The sequence below is a fragment of the Mauremys reevesii genome, linkage group 2 (assembly GCF_016161935.1).
Source record: "Mauremys reevesii isolate NIE-2019 linkage group 2, ASM1616193v1, whole genome shotgun sequence".
Classification (NCBI taxonomy): Eukaryota; Metazoa; Chordata; order Testudines; family Geoemydidae; genus Mauremys; species Mauremys reevesii.
Window position 1 is genome coordinate 250,116,504 of NC_052624.1, and position 20,911 is coordinate 250,137,414.

Consider the following 20,911-nt stretch of genomic DNA (forward strand, 5'->3'; position numbering starts at 1 on the left):
TCATCTGAAACATCTTTCATTGGTCAAAGACAAGATACTGATTGGACTACTGGTCTGATCCAATATGGCAATTATTATTTACTTAAGTTTATAAATTCATAAAATTTGAATAAAATGTGTTTTAGAGTGAATTGATAGCAATTTTAAGTGACTACAATCCTATCTAGTGTACAGTCATATAGAATAAGGTCATTATAACCTGATTATTCTATACTGCATGTCCATCTTTTTTCCTCCTATATACCATCTACCCAGCCCTACCACTCCAAATTGAAAATAAAAAGTAGGTTTTGTTTTAGTCACCATCATTTACAAGAAAGATTTAATAAGAGATGAGGAGCCTCAAAGTTCTCTAAATTGTTTTAAGAGATGCATCACTTTTGTACAGAGCATGCTCTGGTGCAGTTCTATGTTGCCATGATTTTAAAATAAATTGATCTTGCATACTGTTTCACAGTCCTCTAGTTGAAATTGCATTGCTTAGTGATTTAAATTTTATTATAGCTCTTTATAATTTAAAACTGACTTTAATTAAGTTTTTGTATACTTTTGTTTTCTTTCTAGCATACAGCTCACTTTGTCCTGTCTTTTGCAGGAGCATATCAGTATTGCCCACTGTGGCAGCATATAATAACAGAGCTCAAGCAGAAATCAAACTTCAAAACTGGCATAATGCTTTTCAGGATTGTGAGAAAGTGTTAGATTTGGAGCCTGGCAACCTAAAAGGTGAGATGTAAACTTGCATTTCTCAGAATTTTATTTCTAGAGAAAAGTCTTTTTTCAGGGTGCAGGGCTGGAGGGGAAACACAGGCCTGGTTTATCATCCATTGAAATCAGTGGGAGATCTTTCCTTTGACTTCAGTTGTCAGACCTCAGATGTGGGGAAAACTAGTCCCAGATTAGCTCTGCCTATGCTACTTTAAATGGCAGTTTGGGGATTTGTGCAGTTTTGTCCTGCCTATCTTTGATCCAAGATTCTAAGATTGGACTGAAGTGACAATAGGATGATGGTGTGTGGTCAGATCATGATTTCAAAATGATGATTGTTAGCCACATCGTATTGGTGACATGCACTGTCTCCTAATATTCACAGAAAAGCACCTTTTAACAGGCTTAACAACTGCATTAAAACAGCAGTGAAAGGTGCTCGGTGCATGCTTTCTTACTAAGGTAAGTATTTGTAAATAGCTAACTTAACTTATATGGAGAGAGTGGGACAAATTGGAAAATTATTAAGAGGAATGATAGTTCATGTATCACCATATAAATGTAGGGTATGTCACATCAAATTATGTGATTACAAAAAATCGGTAACTTAATACATAGCCGTTATGAAGTGGATGCAAGGCTTTATGAAATGTAATGCAGAGTTGTTTTGTACTTCACATTGTACTTTCTCTGATTAAATGTGAATTAATTGTAGTCTGCAGTATAATTTAGAACAATACAATATAAATAGTATGTTCTTTGTTAATTTGTAGCTCTTATGCGCCGTGCCACTGTACACAAACATCTACAGAATTACCAGGCAGCTATAGAGGATTTGGCCAAAGTATTACATGTTGAACCAGAAAATGCCATAGCTAAGGTAAAGACAAGTAACTGTGTATTTCGAGAATGAAGGTGTGTTTATAGAACAAGATGCATGTGGCTTGTATTATGTGTTTGATGTAAGATAAAAGTGATATACTATAGTATAATAATGGATGTATATCTAGTCACTTTTTATTCAGGCAAATATCACTGAAAAGTTCTGTTTCGCTTACTGACTTCACTTTACTGAATGAATTTACTTTATGTTGAAGTCTGGGCTTCTACTTTTTTATAATGGCAAATTTGAGATATGAACCATAAAAGATTCTATCTTAAAATACTTGTTAAAATATTAATATATAATACGTATTTTATGAGACTATTTTAAAAAAAAGGACCTAAACAATATAATCCTATTTGTGACTACAGATGAGATGGTAATTATAATAAAAATGTATGACTGATTTATGTGCCTATTCTTAAAGTTCAGTGGGTCTCAAACTTTTTTTTTCCGCGAACCACTTGAAAATTGCTGAGCGTCTTGGCGGACCACTTAATGATCTTTCCAAATGTTGTTTGTACCATTAGCTAACTATTGTAAAGTGCTTTGGATAAAGGTGCTATATAAAAAAAACCCTTAATAATAATTAATGGGTTTTTTTTGCTCTACAAATAAAAGCACACAAGTCGCATTTTAATATCAGTAGTCTTATCTTTCTAATGCAATGGATGTGCCATCTCTCCCCCGCCGCGGTAGCCCCTGAGCTGGGGCTGGGAAGAAGGGGGGTCTCTCCTCGGCAGCTGCAGCCCTGGAGCTGGGGAAAGTTGCCTCTTTTTCTCTGGCCACTGCAGCCCTTCACATCCCAAATTCCCCCCACCCCCTCTTCTCTCCCCACTGCCCCCTCCCACTTACCCCCTAATCCCCCCAAGGTCACCACCTCACATGTGCGTCTTCATTCTAGTAGAGCCACGCCTGCAGAGCACCACTAATTAGGTGGGTGGCCCCTCATTCTCTCATGTGTGGCCGCCCAGGTGTGGACCTCAGAGGGAACTGTCCGAGGACCACCTGAATGGAGCGTGGTCCACAGACCACAGTTTGAGAACCTCTGATATAGTCAGTTGTAGAGGAGGCATTGCTGAATCATTTCTGAGAGTTCTTTCCAAAAACTAAAGCTTCTTCTTCGAGTGATTGCTCCTATGCATTCCAGTTAGGTGTGTGCGCGCCGCGCGTGCACGGCTCTTCGGAAGACTTTTACCCTAGCAACTCCGGCGGGCCGGCTGGGTGCCCCCTGGAGTGGCGCCGCTATAGCGCAGGATATATACCCCAGCCGGCCCGTCCGCTCCTCAGTTCCTTCTTTCCGCCCGTGACGGCCGTTAGAACAGTGGAGCGCAGCTTAGCTGACCTCCACCTCCCTAGCTACTCGTAGTTTCTCTCGTTTAGTGTATAGTTTATAGTTGTAGTTAACTTTATTTGTTTGTAGTATAGGATTTATTTTCAGGGGTTCGGGGTTTATCCCCTTCCCCTCACCCGGTGCCGGGTCCGATGCCCGGTCCACAGGGTTTTACAATGCTCGGCCGGCCACAAGCCATTGCCGACAAGAGATCCTCTCCTAAGTGCCTCGAGGATTCTCAACTGACAGATAAGTGCCGCATTCGCGGGGCCTTTGATCCTAGAACAAAGGAGAGCGGGACTTTCGTCTCAAACAGCTCCTGAGGGAGGCAGCTCTTGCTCCTCCGCTCTCGGCGCCGAGCGCTGGTTAGTCTTCAAGGAGCGCTCCCTCGGCACCGGTTCCCTGGTGCCGCCAAGGCCTCCCGGCACTGGCCCTCGCTGACTCCGACGTCCACTCGGCTTGGTTCCCTCTCCTGGAGGCTGAAGAGGCACAATATACTTGCTGCGTCCGAGCCGTCTGCTCCGCAGCCGAGCGCTATGCTCAGTCGGATCGCCCGGCACCGATGTCTGCCGCGGCACCGACAATATCCGCACCATTAACTCCGGCCAGGCAAGAGCCGTCGAGTCCGGTGCCGGAAAGCTCCCCGGTACGGACCGTGGTCGAGCTCGCTATGACGCTGCGTCCGAGCCGTCTGCTCCGCAGCCGAGCGCTATGCACAGTCGGATCGCCCGGCACCGAGGTCGGCCGCGGCACCAACAATATCCGCACCATTAACTCCGGCCAGGCAAGACCCGTCGAGTCCGGTGCTGGAAAGCTCCCCGGTACGGACCGTGGTCGAGCTCGCTAAGACGCTGCGTCCGAGCCGCCTGCTCCGCAGCCGAGCGCTACGCTCAGTCGGTTCGCCGGCACCGATGTCTGCCGCGGCACCGACAATATCCGCGCCGTTAACTCCGGCCAGGCAAGAGCCGTCGAGTCCGGTGCTGGAGAGCTCCCCGGTACGGACCGTGGTCGAGCTCGTTATGAAGCTGCGTCAGCGCCGCCTGCTCCGCAGCCGAGCGCTATGCTCGGTCGGATCGCCCGGCACCAATGTCTGCCGCGGCACCGACAGTATCCACACCGTTAACTCCGGCCAGGCAAGAGCTGTTGAGTCCGGTGCTGGAAAGCTCCCCGGTACGAACCGTGGTCGAGCTCGCTTTTCAGCAGCGTCCGAGCAGCCCGCTCCGCAGCCCGAGCGCTCTACTACGTCGGGCTGCCCGGCACCGGTGACTGCTACGGCACCGACAGTATCAGCACCGTACACTACGGCCTCGCGAGAGCCGTCGAGTCCAACACCTGAATGCTCCCCGGCGCGAGCTGTGGTCGAGCTCACTATTCCCTCCACGCTGGGAACATTTCCACAGCGAGGGAGTTGATGGCAAGGGCAGAGCCTACGCTGCTTAACCCCCGACCTCGCCGGTGCGGGTTATATGGTCTTTTGGCGAGCCTGTCTTGCCCACGCCACCCTGCGTCGGCACCGCAGAGCGGCACCGTCCCCGATCGCGGTCCCGCAGACGTTCTCGGTCCCGATGCCGCTCGTGGTCTCGGCACCGTTCTCCATTGCGGTACCTTTAGTACTCGCGGCACCGGCCAGCGTCACGTTCGCTGGCCCGGTACATTCGGCACCGATCCCGCTCCCGGCACCGCCCCAGGCACCGAGACTCCCGTACCCACTCCTGAACGTCGAGCCTCGCGCTCTCGGTCGACCGCCCAGCACAGCTCCGGTGGCAGGTCTCGTTCTCGGTACCAGTATGTCTCCCGGTACCGATCCCCGGTGCCGAGTCGAGCGACGTCAGTTAGAGAAGGAGACTCTACCAAAGGCTCTTCAGCTCCTTCAGGGCCACCCAGTCACGCATCAGTGTTGCCACGTGCAGACACTTCATATGCGCAGTACTCTCTTTTCCGATGTGCCCTCCAGAGTCTTCCAGGAGACCTATCAGAGGTCCTTCTAGTCACCATGGGCTTACTGCCACGCCAGAGGCATGCCGGTGCTCCCATCTCGCTCCGTTCCGTCGGAGCTCTGGGTGTCAGAGGCGGCAATTAGCCGTTCCCCTGCGACCAGTACGGAGCAAGCCCTGGTTCAGCCACCGGGCTCCCAGATCCCACGGGATCAAGAGGTCGTCCAGGAGTGCGAGCCCACACAGGACCCGCTTGTCCCTGGCCTCTCTTCTTCCTCCTCCCCGCTGAGACGGGGGCAGGAACATACTCCTCGGGCCCTCCTCTGATCGGAATGCAAGTGCATAGCATCATCCAGGGGGTCCGAGTACCTAGGTACATCTACCCCCCCCCCCGCTCCCTTGTCGTCCAGTCCCTCAATGGGATGGAACGCCATGGCCAGCAGGCACCAGCTCCTAAATCCTAGGGGGCTAGGCGACTGGTCTTACCGGGCCGTACGATGTACTCGGCGGGGGCCCTGCCACTTTGTGTAGCAAACTAGCAAGCCCTGCTTAGCCGCTACTACGGGTGGCGGTGGGCAACTTTACAGAGTCGGTTCTTCAGAACTCACGTCAAGAGTTCGATGCCCTCCTGGATCAAAGGAAGAAGCTGGATAGAGCTTCCCTCCAGGCCTAGTTGGAGGCAGCTGACTTCGCTGCCACGACCCTGGCCTCGGGTGTGGCCACGAGGCGCATTTCCTGGCTCTGGTTATCGAGCCTTCCCTCGCAGCTGCTGTCCACTATACAGGACTTGCCCTGCACTGGCAAAGGCCTGTTCTCTGAGAAAGCTGGCCCTAGGCTGCAAAGCCTGAAGGGCAGCAGGGTCACTTTCCGCTCTCTATTAGCATGCACACGCCGGTGCTTAGCGCCGACCTTTCCGTCCCCAGCCTCACCGCTCTTACCCTGCGCCTAGACAAAGACAAGACTTGGCCAGCAGGCGTCACTTATGCGGTCGTGGGCGTCAATCAGGCCCTCAAGGTTAAGGTCCTTCTAACCATCCTCGTCCCTCTTAGGGACCCCTCTCATGAACGATTCCTCTTGCAACAGGTGCGGACGCTCCTCTTCATCGGAGCTATACAGGAGGTGCCTAGGGACGAAACCTAATCCTCTAGGCGAAGGGAGGTCTCAGACATATCCTAGACCTGCGGGTCCTCAACAAGTTCACGCTGCGGATAGGTTCCGCATGGTTCCCAGGGGGACCGTCATCCCACCCTTGGATCCCGGAGACTGTATGCCGCCCTCGATATGACGGGCGCGTATTTTCAGGTCCCCATTTCTCTTCCACATTGGCTCGTTCGAGGGACCTCCAGCCCAAGTACCAGTCCTGTGGGCATCGACACGGACCTATTCCAGTGTCTAGGCCTGATCATCAATGGTAAAATCCACTCTGGTTCCCACACAGGGAATAGAATTCATTGGAGCCACCCTGGACTCCAATCTCACCAGAGCCTGCTTACCTCAGCCTTGGTTTCATGCGGTGGTAACAATTGTACAAGGTCTACGGACCTTCCCGACAACTTTGGCTCGCCCAGGCCTAGGTTTCCTGAGTCACATGGCTATCTGCGCGTTTGTTTCCAAACATGCCAGGCTTCGCCTCTGTCCACTCCAATCGTGGCTGACCTTGGTGTACCACCCAGGCAGAGATACCACCCTGGTCGTCTCGTTCCCCCTGAGCATCCTAGGCTCCCTCGACCGAGAGTCAGTGCCCTCCCTGGTGTATCCAGGGATGCTGTTCCATTCACCCCTTGGGGTCCCTCATGACGGACACCCCATCTCTCGGCTGCGTGCTCACCTGGGTCAGCTTAGCACTCACGGCCTTTGGTCGGCCCAAGAGCTGGCCTTACGCATCAGTGTCCGAGAGCTGGGAGCAGTCTGCCTTGTATGCCAGGCTTTTCAGCTGGCGGATCGCCCCAGCAGATCCTTCTGGTCTCACAAGTGGTCGTTCCCTCCGGACGGTATCCATTCCGTTTTTCGGAAGTGGGTCTTTCCCCGCATAGCCCTCTTCGCTCCCGCGAGAGCGAAAACGGAGGGAAGTCCTCCTCATTCCAAGACCTCTCCCCGGGCTCCGTCTTGGAGAGGTTTCTGATGCCGTGGATGAGCCATCGGCTGTCCAATTTCCACCGTTCCCGCTGGCTTGCAGGGCCCTGCTAAAACTCCGCAGGGGCAGAGCGCACCTGATCATGATCGCTCCAGCGTATCCCAGGCAGCACTGGTACACCAGGTCGCTACCCCTGTCGATAGCCAACCCTATTTCCCTACCTCTTGGCCCAGACCCCATTTCGCGGGATCGCAGCAAGCTTCACCACCCAGATTGGTAATCCCTGCACCTCACAGCAGGGCTGCTGTGTGGCTAAACCGATCCGAATTACATTGTTCTGCCTCGGCTCTAGAGGATTCTCCTGGGTGATAGGAGATCCTCCACTCGGTTAACATATCTGGCAGCGTGGAAGCGTTTCTCCTGCTGCTACGAAACGCACAATGTTTCTCCCGCCGAAGTCCCGATCCAGTCCGTCTTGGACTACCTCTGGTCTCAAACAGCAGCACATGGCGCGGCCCTCATTAAGGGCGCTCTTGGCAGCCATCTCTCCCTTCCACCCAGCGGGGAGTGGCCGCTCCGTATTCTTACGCCTTGTGGTTTCTAGATTCCTCAAGGACTTGGAGCGTTATACCCCGCCACAACCTGGGTCTTCAACCTGGTTCTCGCCAGTTTTATGATTGCCCATTCGGGACACTGACGACATGCTCGCTGGCATACCTGTCCTGGAAGGCAGTCTTCTTTGTAGCCTTTCCATCGGCCAGACGAGTCTCCGAGCTTCAGGCGCTCGCGATGGACCCACGGTATACTGTCTCTCTCAAGGACAAGTGCAGTTGTGACCGTGTCTGGCCTTCCTCCCTAAAGGTGGTGTCAGCCTCTCATATCATCCAGGATAGCTTCCTTCCGGTCTTCTTTCCGAAGCCACACTCATCGCAAGGAGAGCAACAATTGCCCTCCCTAGACGTCCGTAGGGCGTCCGCAATCTATATCGAGCGGACAAAGCCCTTGCGTAACGCCCCCGAATCTTCATCGTACTGGCATACCAGACGAGGGACATACCTGTCTCCTCCTAGAGGATTTCATCTTCGATGACTGGTGCATCTGCGCCTCCTGTGTTTAGCCCATGTTCCATGGAGTCACCTTACTGCACATTCCACCAGGGCTCAGGCTTCCCTGCTGCCTTCTTGGCCCACATACCCTTTCAGGGGATGTGTCGTGCAGCTAGTACACACCTTTGCCTCATTGGCCCAAGTGTCCAGAGATGATGCAGCCTTTCGCACAGAAGTTTGCATTCTGCAGCATCTAACTCCGACCCCACCGCCTACATAAGGCTTGGGAATCACCTAACTGGAATGCATAGGAGCAATCACTCGAAGAAGAAAAGACGGTTACTCACCGTAGTAACTGTTGTTCTTCGAGATGTGTTGCTCCTATCCATTCCAGACCCGCCCTCCTTCCCCACTGTCGGAGTAGCCGGCAAGAAGGAACTGAGGAGCGGACGGGCCGGCTGGGGTATATATCCTGCACTATAGTGGCGCCACTCCAGGGGGCGCCCAGCCGGCCCGCCGGAGTTGCTAGGGTAAAAGTCTTCCGAAGAGCCGTGCACGCGCGGCGCGCACACACCTAACTGGAATGGATAGGAGCAACACATCTCGAAGAACAACAGTTACTACGGTGAGTAACCGTCTTTTGTTATCCTGTCTCCTTACCATTATTGATATTTACATTTTATTAGGTATTATCAATAACAATAAAAATTAAACCTCAGTAATTCACACTTTACTGTTCTGCTTTCTCTGTATTTCACACACACAATGGCAATCTTCCTCCTCTTCTCAGCAAAGATTTGGTAGAAACAACTGTGGCTAGATCTGATGTTACTAAGATTTCATATCTCCTTGTTTAATTTTACTTATTAATTTCCCAAAATAAGGAGTTTCCAGTTATTTTTATAAGCTTTAATGTTCTGATGATCATTGACTTTCATGGGTGTGGAGTGCACCAGGCTACTTTGCAGACTCACAGGATCAGGCCCTAAATCCATGCACAGTATGAAAACATAAAACTTACAGATTAAATTCATAACAGTTAACCACCCTTGTCTCCAAAGTCCCGAAGAATGGAATGTCCTTGCCAGTATGCCCTTAAAGTCAACAAACAAAGGGTTTTGTTGGACCAAGGTAGGAAGTTTGCTCAAGAACTGAAGTTCCTTCACTGTCAAGGCCCAGCCTGCAGCCTTCTTGTGTATACCAGGAGGCTGTTGGCTTGAGTGCTGTGACTTAACCATCAGTGCAAATTAGCAAGGTTCTGTTGTGCCTCAATCTCATTACAGTAACTTCTCGCTTAATGTTGTAGTTATGTTCTTGAAAAGTGTGACTAAGCAAAATGGTGTTAAGTGAATCCAGTTTTCCCATAAGAATTAATGTAAATGGGGGGGTTAGGTTCCAGGGAAATTTTTTTCATCGCCTGCTAGTACGGTACTTTGTCCACTACTTGCAGGATTCTCTGGAAGAGCAGCCAGTCATAGCTAGCGGGTGGGGGCTTGGAACCAGGGTGGGCCGGCAGCCCCTCATCAGCTGTCCTCCACCCCCGTGCCTCCCACCCACTGATGGGCCCCGCGGAGCAGTGCCTCCCCCCTCCCCGTGCCTCCTGAACACGGCGAAATAGCTGTTTCACCACGTTCAGGATGGGGGAGGAGCTGATCTGCAGGGGCCGCCAGCAGGAGACACTGGGGCTTTGTGTGGAGGGGAGCTAATAGAGGGGCTGCCAGCCCACCCTAGTTCCAACTCAAAACAATGTTATAAGCAAACATTGTACAATTTTAAAGGAGTATGTTCCCTAATAGATCAGCGACGTAACAACGTTAACTGGGACGATGTTAAGTGAGGAGTTACTATCACAAATCTCCACAGTAATACAGTAATGTTTTCTTAGGATTAAATAGGAATGTGGCAAATGATAGAAAATGCAAAAAGTTTGTCAGAAAATTGCTATATTTTATTTTTGTTTGTTTGGTAATGGTGACATCAAGTCGTCATTTAGATATCAGGTAAATCACAAGTTCATCATCTCAAATAAAGTTGTTACTTTGCTTAACAGCACCATTTAAACATCAGAAGTTAAGCGAGCATTAAGTATAAAAGTATAAAATATTGCACTCATTTCTTTAGCAGAATGAGGTGTTTTATTTTTTCTTTTGAAAACACACTGTCTCTTCTTATTCTTTAGTAGAGACTTCGTGTAGAGAGAGTGTGAGTAGTCAAAAATGTGTATAATTCACAAAGGGGCATTCTCCTCTGGTAATCTCAGAATGTGTATGGTAGGTTGAAGAAAATCTATACTCAGGATAGCTCTACTCAAATGCAGCATTTGCTCTGCAGAGAAGTCTTGCTTTAGCAAGTTTTACAATTGGGTTAAGTGGCTTGCCTCAGAGTATGCAATTAGTGACTCAGTTGATAATAGGAACAAAGTTCTTCTTGAATTCTAATAATTAGCTGTAACCTCTAGGACATATGTCAAATCTGGCCTTTTAGAAGCTTTTTACAAACAGAAATTAGCAGCTTTAGAAGTCCTCTGGTATTTTTCATGTGGTTATGATAATGAAATAAATAGGAGAATTGTAGCTCTTGTAAGACCAGCATAACTTTTCATCAATCAGCAGTGTGCTTCTATTAGACTCTGCAAGAAATTAACATTTCCTAGCTGTTAGTTTAACTATTTGAAAAGAAAACAAAAGTCCCTAGCAGACATTGGGCTCTCTTTACTGTGGATTTTGATTAAACTATTTTTAGACCTTTCCTAAAGTTCTGGTGTAGTAATCCATTGTCTTTAGTCTTTAAATCTAGTTCCATTGTCAGTGTTGCACTGTCTACACACAGAGTAGACACAATCTATGTTCCAAATAATTTATTAACAAATGGTACCTATTGGTTTGCATAATATGTATATGCAGTAGGCATTGGATATAGCATTGGAATGGAGCTAGAAACAGTTTAGTCCTAATCCCAGTTCTGAAACTGACTCACTATATAGTCTTGAAGTCATTTAACTTATCTCTATTTTCTTATTTTAAGGTAATACTGAGTAATTATTTCAGAGGTGTGTTGTAGGCATTATTTAGACAACGGAAAGTGCTTTGCAAAGGTAAAGCACTATCTAAATGCTAATTTTTAAAAGACTTTTAAAATTGCTATTATTGCTATACTACAGAAAAATCTGTCAGATATTGAGCAGAAGATGAAAGATTTAGAGCCTGTAGCTGAGACTCACACCAAAGGAAAAAGAATAGTTATTCAAGATGTCGAGGAGTCGGACGGTGATGAAGAAAGAGGAGGAAATGGAGAAGAACATGAAAGTGGCAGTGAAGATAAAAGTAATATGTTTGTCTATGTAATTGTTACCTGAGATACTGATCTTGGCAATTTGAAGGTTTTAAGTAGTGTGAATGTCCAACTCTCACTGTATCTTTAGCCTGGGTTTTTTCCCCTAACTTTGCAGTGGCACTCAAGGCCACAGAACCAACTTTTTAATTTATTTTTCCCACTCTTTTGAGGATTGTTATTCCATTTACTTCCAGTATGGCTTTCCATTACCCTGGACTACTGGGTCCTTGATAACTGAGAAGGACACAGCCCTCCAGTTAAATGTTATGGTGCACCTCCATACCCTCCCCTTTTAGGCCTTTATGCCATGTCTGAATTCTCTCTCTGCCCAATCTGAGTCTTTTTTAGAGATCTTTCTCGCAAGTATTTTACTATGAGAACTTGTTGCTTTCCTGTTAGAGACTAGAATAATAGACAGAGTTAAAAGGGTTCAATGGTAATGTCTTGTAGCAGGTCATTTAGCCCTCATTTACTCACTTTGGTACCCAGTACATTTTTTTTTGTCTCCCCCATTCCAATGCATTTGTTCATCTCATCCACCTATTGTATCTTGTCTTTTTTAGATTATAAACTGGCACAGGGACTGTGATTTATTATTTGTTTGTACCTTGCCTAGCACAGTGGGGTCCAACTTGGTTATGGCATTTAAGCACTACTACCATATAAATGGACAGGAGATATTTATACATACAGAGAACATGAAAATGTGTTTTTCATGTTCTCTGTATGTATAAATATCTCCTGTTTGTGTGTTCCATTCTATGCATCCGAAGAAGTGAGCTGTAGCTCACGAAAGCTCATGCTAAAATAAATTTGTTAGTCTTTAAGGTGCCACAAGTACTCCTGTTCTTTTTATGGATACAGATTAACACGGCTGCTACTCTGAAACCTACCATATAAATGTTAATAATAGCTCTTCCTTAGTGCAGTTTAGGAGGAAAGACTGCAATTGTTTCCATTCCCATGGCTAGTACACAGGCTGTCATTTGTGTAGGATTATATTTCTCAAGATGACCCCAAATGCTACAATCTTTCCTAAGAACTGACTCTGTCTCTCTTTTATATCAATTGTTATTTTCAGACTGTGGAAGACAATATTCTGAGGATGAAGAGCACAGAGTGGATGCGGTAATATATTTTATTGGACCAGCTTCTGTTGATGAGAGAGATAAGCTCACCAACAGAAGTTGGTCAAGTAAAAGATATTACTTCATCCACCTAGTCTCTCTAATATCTTGGAACCAACATGGTTAAACAACACTGCATACAATTGATATGAAGTATCTGCTATTCTAGCTCATCTGTTATTCCTGCTTTTGCTTTGCATGTGGCACCTTGGGTGTTCACCAAGCTCTTGAAGGTTGGTATCTTGGTTCCTGTCTCCTCTGTCAGGTGTTGTATGACAATGGTAAAGAATCTCAGAAAGAGTCACTTTCTTCTGATGCTGACAAGAAATTTCATTAGAACAAGGAAAAAAGAATTATCCCAAAGCTACTCTGTCTCTCTTTCTGCTTTACTGTAGATCTTCTGCATAGAATCTTCCCAATTCCCTACTGCCTGGATTCCTGCAGCAGATTTAAGAATTGGTATTTTCCTCTCTTCTTATTAGAGAGTACATAGAATGCTCTAGGTCTGGGCTGATGGCAAATAAAATGATCTCTTCTATATCTTGATTACTCAAGTCCTGTCTGGTTTGATTTAGGTAATTAAAAAAAATTAAGTCAACTTGGGCATTATAGATTATGTATTTTTATATAATCTTCTGAAATATTGACTAGTTTGCACATTTGCACAATTGGGAATCAATACTTAAAGATATGAGGGCATGAAAAATTCTTGTGGGATTGTTGGGCACCTCTGCATGTCAGTTAAGATAAAAGGAAAACCCAGCATCTAGGCTGATGGTACCCAAGGCATAAAAAATGATTAGAGGGTACAGTTGCCTTATTGATATTTTCAAGGGTCAAAATTTCTGTTACATAAGAACAGCCATACTAGGTCAGACCAAAAGTCTGTCTAGCCCAGTATCCTGTCTTCCAACAGTGGCCAATGCCAGATGCCCCAGAGAGAATAAACAGAACAGAACATTTGGTGACCCCTAGTTCTTGTTTTATGAGAAGGAGTAAATAACACTTCCTTATTTACTTTCTCCACACCAGTCATGATTTTATAGACGTCATATCCCCCCTTAGTCGTCTCTTTTCAAAGCTGAAAAGTCTCAGTCTTATTAATTGCTCCTCATATGGAAACCGTTCATACTCCTAATCATTTTTGTTGCCCTTTTCTGAACTTTTTCCAATTCCAGTTTTTGAGATGGGGCAATCACATCTGCATGCAGTATTCAAGATGTGGGCGTACCATGGATTTATATACAGGCAATATGATATTTTCCATTTTATTATCTATCCCTTTCTTAATGATTCCCAACATTGTTTGATTTTTTGACTGCCGCTGCACATTGAGTGGATCTTTTCAGAGAACTATCCATAATGACTCCAAGATCTTTCTTGAGTGGTAACAGATAATTTAGCCCCAATCATTTTATATGTATATTTGGGATTATGTTTTCCAGTGTACACTACTTTGCATTTATCAACACTGAATTTCATCTGCCATTTTGTTGACCAGTCTCCCAGTTTTGTTAGATCCTTTTGGCATCCGAAGAAGTGGGTATTCACCCACGAAAGCTCATGCTGCAAAACGTCTGTTAGTCTATAAGGTGCCACAGGATTCTTTGCTGCTTCCTTAGATCCTTTTGTAGCTCTTTGCAGTCTGCCTGGGACTTAACTATGTTGAGTAGTTTTGTATCATCTGCAAATTTTGCCACTTCACTATTTACCCCTTTTTCCTTTCCATTTCTGAATATGTTGAATAGGACTGGTCCCCGTACAGATCCCTGGAGGACACCACTATTTACCTCTGTCCATTCTGAAAACTGACCATTTAGTCTTACCTTTTGTTTCCTATCTTTTAGCTAAATACCAATCCATGAGGGGACTTTCCCTCTTATCCCATGACAAATTACTTTGCTTAAGAACCTTTGGTGAATGACCTTGTCAAAGGCTTTCTGAAAATCTAAGTACACTATATCCACTGGATTCCCCCTTGTCCACATGCTTGTTGACCCCCTCAAAGAATTCTAGTAGATTGATGAGGCACGATTTCCCTTTACAAAAACCATGTTGACTCTTCCCAAACAAATGATGTTCAGCTATGTGTCTGACAGTTTTGTTCTTTACTATAGTTTCAACCAGTTTGCCTGGTATTGAAGTCAGGCTTACTGGCCTGTAATTGCCAGGATCACTTCTGGAGCCCTTTTTAAAAATTGGCATCACATTAGCTATCCTCCAGTCATTTGGTACAGAAGCTGATTTAAATGATAGTTTACAGACTACAGTTAATAGTTCTGAAATTTCATATCTGAGTTCCTTCAGAACTCTTGGGTCAATACCATCTGGTCCTGATGACTTATTACTCTTTAGTTTATCAATGTGTTCCAAAACCTTTTCTAATGAATAAAATTAAATACCTACATACTATGGTGATAGGCCATTCTGCTAGATGAAGAATTTGTCTAAGGTTACATCTGATACAATGATTTTGTGTTTTTTCTTATCTTCTGGACATTGTTTAAAGCTAATTTTAGGGTTAATTTTCATTATTGTCTGTCTTTAATCTGAACTCATATAAGGCTATGCTTTGTCCTTATGTTTACCTTTCATATGAAACCTTTTTATTGAGCTATATTGATATATTACAAGAAGATGGATTAAAAATGTCTTCTTTCCATGTTATTTATGGGGACTTCGGATGGTTACCTAGGGAGGTGATAGAATCTCCATCCTGAGAGATTTTTAAGGCCCAGCTTGACAAAGCCTTGGCTGGGATGATTTAGTTGGTGTTGGTCCTGCTTTGAGCAAGGGATTGGACTCGATGACCTCCTGAGGTGTCTTCCAACCCTAATATTCTATAATATTCTAGAGTTGTCAATTGCAGTTAACTCACGCGATTAACTCAAAAAAATTAATTGCGATTAAAAAAAATTAATCGCAATTCATTGCAGTTTTAATCCCACTGTTAAACAATAATAGGATACCAGTTGAAATGCATTAAATATTTTGGATGTTTTTCTACATTTTCAAATATATTGATTTCAGTTACAACACAGAATACAAAGTGTACAGTGCTCATCTTATATTTTTATTACATATATTTGCACTGTAAAATGATAAACAAAAGAAATAGTATTTTTCAGTTAATCTCATATAAGGACTGTAGAGCAATCTCTTTATTGTGCAAGGGAAACTTACAAATGTAGATTTTTTTTTGTTTGTTACAACACTGCACTCAAAAACAAACCAATGTAAAACTTTAGAGCCTATGATTCCACACAGTCCTACTTCTTGTTCACCCAATTGCTAAGACAGATAAGTTTGTTTACATTTACAGGAGATAATGCTGCCTGCTTCTTATTTACAATGTCACCTGAAAGTGAGAACAGGTGTTTGCATGGTATTATTGTAGCTCATGTTGCAAGGTATTTACATGCCAGATACGCTAAATATTCATATGCCTCTTCGTGCTTTGGCCATGATTCCAGAGGACATGCTTCCACGCTGATGACGCTTGTTAAAAAAAAATAATGCATTCATTAAATTAGTGACTGAACTCTTTGGGGGAGAATTGTATGTCTCCTGCTCTCTGTTTTACCCGCATTCTGCCATATATTTCATGTTATAGCAGTCTCAGTTGATGACTCAGCACATGTTTGAATTTAAGAACACTTTCACAGCAGATTTGACAAAACGCTAAGAAGGTGCCAATGTGAGATTTCTAAAGATAGCTACAGCACCAGACCCAAGGTTTAAGACTCTGAAGTGCCTTCCAAAATCTGAGAGGGAGGAGATGTGGAACATGCTTTCAGAAGTCTTAAAAGAGCAACACTCCGATGTGGAAACTACAGAATCCGAACCACCAAAAAAGCAAATCAGCCTTTTGCTGATGGCATCCGACTCAGATGATGAAAATGAACATGCATTGGGGGATCATTATTGAGCAGACACCATCATCAGCATGAATGCATGTCCTCTGGAATGGTGGTTGAAGAATAAAGGGGCATATGATTCTTTAGTGCATCTGGCATGTAAATATCTTGCAACACCAGCTACAACAGTGCCATGCGAACACCTGTTCTCACTTTCAGGTGACATTGTAAAGAAGGAGTGGGCAGCATTATCTCCTGCAAATATAAAAAAATTGTTTGTCTGAGCTGTTGGCTGAACAAGAAGTAGGACTGAGTGGACTTGTAGGCTCTAAAGTTTTACATTGGTTTGTTTTTGAGTGCAGTTATTTTTTGTACATAATTCTACAACTGTAAGTTCAAATTCCATGTTAAAGAAATTGCACTAAAGTACTTGTATTAGGTGAATTGAAAAATACTATTTTTTTTGTTTTTTATAGTGCAAATATTTGTAATCTAAAATAAATATAGAGTGAGCACTGTACACTATATTTTGTGTTGTAATTGAAATCAATATATTTGAAAATGTAGAAAACATGCAAAATATTTAAATGGTATTCTATTAACAACAGTGCAATTAATCGTGATTAATTTTTTTAATCACTTGATAGCTCTAATTTTTCATGAACTATCAGTAAAACAATTTAATTTTGTGCTGATGTATTAATTCTAACATGACAAGTAATTGTGATTTGCTGATTTGAAAAACTGTAAATCTGCATTTTCATGTAAATTAAAGTATCAACTTTTTATTTAACATTCAGTATTTAAGTGGTTAAATTCAAGGTAAATTCTGTACCATTCCATTATGTAAGAAAAGGGGGGCTGTAAGTTCTTCAGCAAGGAGAAAACAGATTTGACAAAGTATTACATTCTTACTATGTATTGCAAACTGTTTATTACTAGAAATTAATCTGTATTCTGAGAGTGTTTTCTGTGACAAATCAATTTTTATAAATGAAGACTCTCTTGAAGTATTTTATGCTGTGGACTTTGGCATGCACCCCTCCTGTGCCTTTAGAATAGTTCCTTCCAATGATGCAAACTCTGACTGGACTGATTAACTTCCTTGTAGAAACTGGTGTACTACTCGGAGGCAAGATTGCAACTAAAAGTGAAATGGGGAATGTGCAAAAAAAGTTTTCCAGCAAAGGAGATGGCTGTAAGTCAGAGACGCAGAAGCAGAGTGAATACACTGAGAGTAGAGTAAAAAAAGACATATCAGAGAAAAAGACAATTGAACATTTACCAGACCATGAAGGTGAAGTTAATGGTTATTTAAATGGTAAAAAAAAGAATGAAAGCAATGATGTAAAGAAGGAGACCTCCGGTTCACATGGGACAGAATCTTCATCCGCTGAGAAAAGCATTTCTAATTTGCTTCCTCCTACTGCAGCAAGACTGAAAAGTGAAGGAAATGAGTTCTTTAAGAATGGACAGTTTGGAGAAGCTGTGCTGAGGTACTCGGAGGCCATTGAAAATGTCATCAATTTAGGTGAGTTGTGATACCTTATGAAAAGGGTAGAATCGCTGCTATTGTTAAAAGAACCAGAGTTTAACCATCATAGCCTATCCACAGATTTCTGACAAACTGACAGGCTGTAAATTCCTCTGTGATAAATAATAAAGTCAATTTACAAAATGAGTCACAAAAGGTACAATAGAGTGAAATGAATAGAAAGATTGATAATTCTTCGTGACAGTGATGTTTGCATATGTTTACGTACTAGAATAATTATATGTATTGTAGGTGACATACTGAATAAACAAAAGCTGCTTGAAGCTTTGCATCATCAGCAAACTGCAGCAGTGCACTGTAACTCAGAACATACTATAGTCTTTTTTTAATTGTAATTCAATGATATTTAAATAATGAACTTTCATTGTACTTGCATATAATTTTAGGAGTGCAAAGTCGAGATGATCTAAGTATCTTGTATTCAAATAGAGCAGCATGTTACCTTAAAGAAGGCAACTGCAGTGACTGCATTCAAGATTGTAACAGGTAAACAGCACTCTTTCTTGTAGGGAAACAACATTCCTATTGATGATTAAACATTTTAAATCAGTTTCTCATTATTAAAATACTATTTTAACTGAGTCATTCTAAGGAAGGGCTAGTTTCTTGTCATACTGACAGGAATCTTTATCTGTTAAAATATGTTATGAATCACTCACTACTAGGGGAGAGGTAATTTTAAGAATATTGTATAAATTGATGTGTAAAGACAATTAAATCTTCCCAAATGTACATAGAAATGCATGGAAGACTTAAATGAACAAAATGTTAACGTTAAATGAAAACAGGCTCTTTTTACTGAATAGTTTGTGAATGCTCCATAGTTATTTATATGTAGTCTCTTTTCACCCTAGGACTGACAGCCTTGTTTGAAACCATTTTAAAGCATGTTTACAGTAGAAATTGTTTTGCATGTACACTCAACATATTCCCAATCTGTGTTACAATTGTGTTCAGAAACTGAGCTAGAATTCTGCTGTCTACTTATGGTGCATTGTTTTACGGCACCATTGGCTGAAAGTCAGGTACCCTCAATCTCCCCCTCCAAAAAAAATACATTTAACCACATAACATTTCTGTTGAATTTCATAAGCAGTGATTAATGAGTGTAAGGCCAAACAAATTTCCTCTTTTGTAATGCAGAGCTGTAACGTTCTGGAGTGCAATCCAGACCTGTGGAGAGCGTGGAGTTGCCTTGCCAGGAGGCTCCAGGATCCAAAGCATTGGACCAGGGCTGCCCAATATGTTGACATGAGTGCATGCTTGTTGCTGACAGTGGGTGTCCCAGGCAGAGAGTCATAGTAACAAGGCATTGTGAGGCATGGGGTTACAGGATGAGAGGTGACAGAACTCTTCACTGGTCTGGATTGCACCTCAGAATGTGACATATACACAACTAGAGTATAAAAATATTAATAACTGGATATAATATAGATTTAGCTTTTCATTTTTATTAATTAAGCTGCTTACATATTGAATATAGTCTACCATCTGCTTTAGGAGTTTTCTTAGAATGAGCGGTTTTTTTCATACACTTTCTAATACTCTGCATAATTTAAACTTTGTTGTAATTAGTGAAGATATAAGATAGTTGAAAAAGACAGACATTTACTGACCAAATAAAGTTACAAAATTATAGCAGTAAATTGCTTGTTCTGTTTCTTTGAATATAACTCTGCCATTGAAAACTATACTGTGAACCTGTGTTTTGTATTCTATCTAAGTGGAAACCTATATCATCATCATCATCAGTATAATATTAATTTATGGTACTACCCATAATATGCTATACACTTTCTATATAGACAGAGAGGTATGGTTCCTGCCACAATGAGCAGAGACAACAAATAGACAGAAGTTAGGAAGAATGGGAAATAGAAACAATATTAAAAAAATATATCAACTGGATTTGCTGTAGGCAGCACAACAGAAATGGGTAAGATTTAATAATGATTTATGATTGACTTCAGCAAGGCTATGGATGGCACAGTGCTTGTATTCTTGATGTAAAAAAGACCACCCCAAAAATGTTTTACACATTTGTCTTCTAATATTTGTTTCTTGAGAGGCTTCCAGGAATCCTCTTAGCTCCTCTTCCCCATAAGGGCCCTGATTTGGAGTAATTTACCCTTCGTCTGTGGAAGTCAGGATGTAGTTCCCTTATACTAGCTTCCACTTCCTCATATTACTGCTATGGCATAACCTGTCACCTGACTAACATTACCCTCGAGCTAGACCCTGAAAATGCATGCTGGCTAGCTTCATCTCCCAGATGCTGGTAGTCCCCAAGAAATGCACCCCTTCCATCTGACTTTGTATCCACCCTTTAGATTACACCAAATTCTTAGGTGTTATGAACCTGAAAATTAGTTAGTGTTCTCAAGGTTAAAAAAGTTAAAAGCAGTAGTTGAGCCTTAGTAGTACTATGGAGTGATGCATAATTGCTATTCTAAACAGTACTTAGCAGTAGAAGAGATCTTGGAAGCTTTTAAACATAACTGTCTTCATTATTTAGATAGGATATGTACTCCTGTGTATATATAACAGCTAGCTGCCTAGAATCCTCTAAATCGCAATACTCCTATTGTTCCTTTAACAAAAGACACTTTTTAAATAATAATGCTTTTGTGGGCATTTTGTGCTTTTGTGAGCCCATCATGTCACTGGAGCAGTCCATGTAGTTTAGAAGTAATACTCATTGTGCTGCACTAGAGGCTGAGCTTGCTGCCTGACCGCATCAGCAGCAGTTTTATCTGGGAGACATCCTGCCAAAACAGTCAGTTTTTTCCTTGTATGCTAACCTCAGTTGTTCACAGCCAACAGGCAGTTGTGTACTGCTTGTACTATTGCTAAATATTTTCCTCATGTTTTACAACTACTGAGGAACTGAAAGCTATTAAAGGAACAAGCAGACAGAACAAGCATAAATTCATAAGATCCACACAGATCTAGGCACCACTTAAACAGAATAATCATCCCATTAACATTAAGCAGAATAACCACATTAAGATTCTATTAAGTATGGCGGGCCTTAAATGTGTTCACTGTGAAGGAAGTAGGT

At 43.3% G+C, this 20,911-nt stretch overlaps 1 protein-coding gene across 2 annotated transcripts in view; it reads left to right on the forward strand.

Moving 5' to 3' along the window:
• The window catches only part of SPAG1 (sperm associated antigen 1), a 60,225-nt gene that overhangs the window by 16,513 nt on the left and 22,801 nt on the right, over window positions 1-20,911 (forward strand). For both annotated transcript variants that reach the window (XM_039526473.1, XM_039526474.1), the window contains 5 exons: window positions 596-726; window positions 1,482-1,588; window positions 11,139-11,301; window positions 17,407-17,826; window positions 18,237-18,336. In XM_039526473.1, the coding sequence (XP_039382407.1) occupies window positions 596-726; window positions 1,482-1,588; window positions 11,139-11,301; window positions 17,407-17,826; window positions 18,237-18,336 (921 nt within the window). The remainder of the gene's footprint in view (window positions 1-595; window positions 727-1,481; window positions 1,589-11,138; window positions 11,302-17,406; window positions 17,827-18,236; window positions 18,337-20,911) is intronic.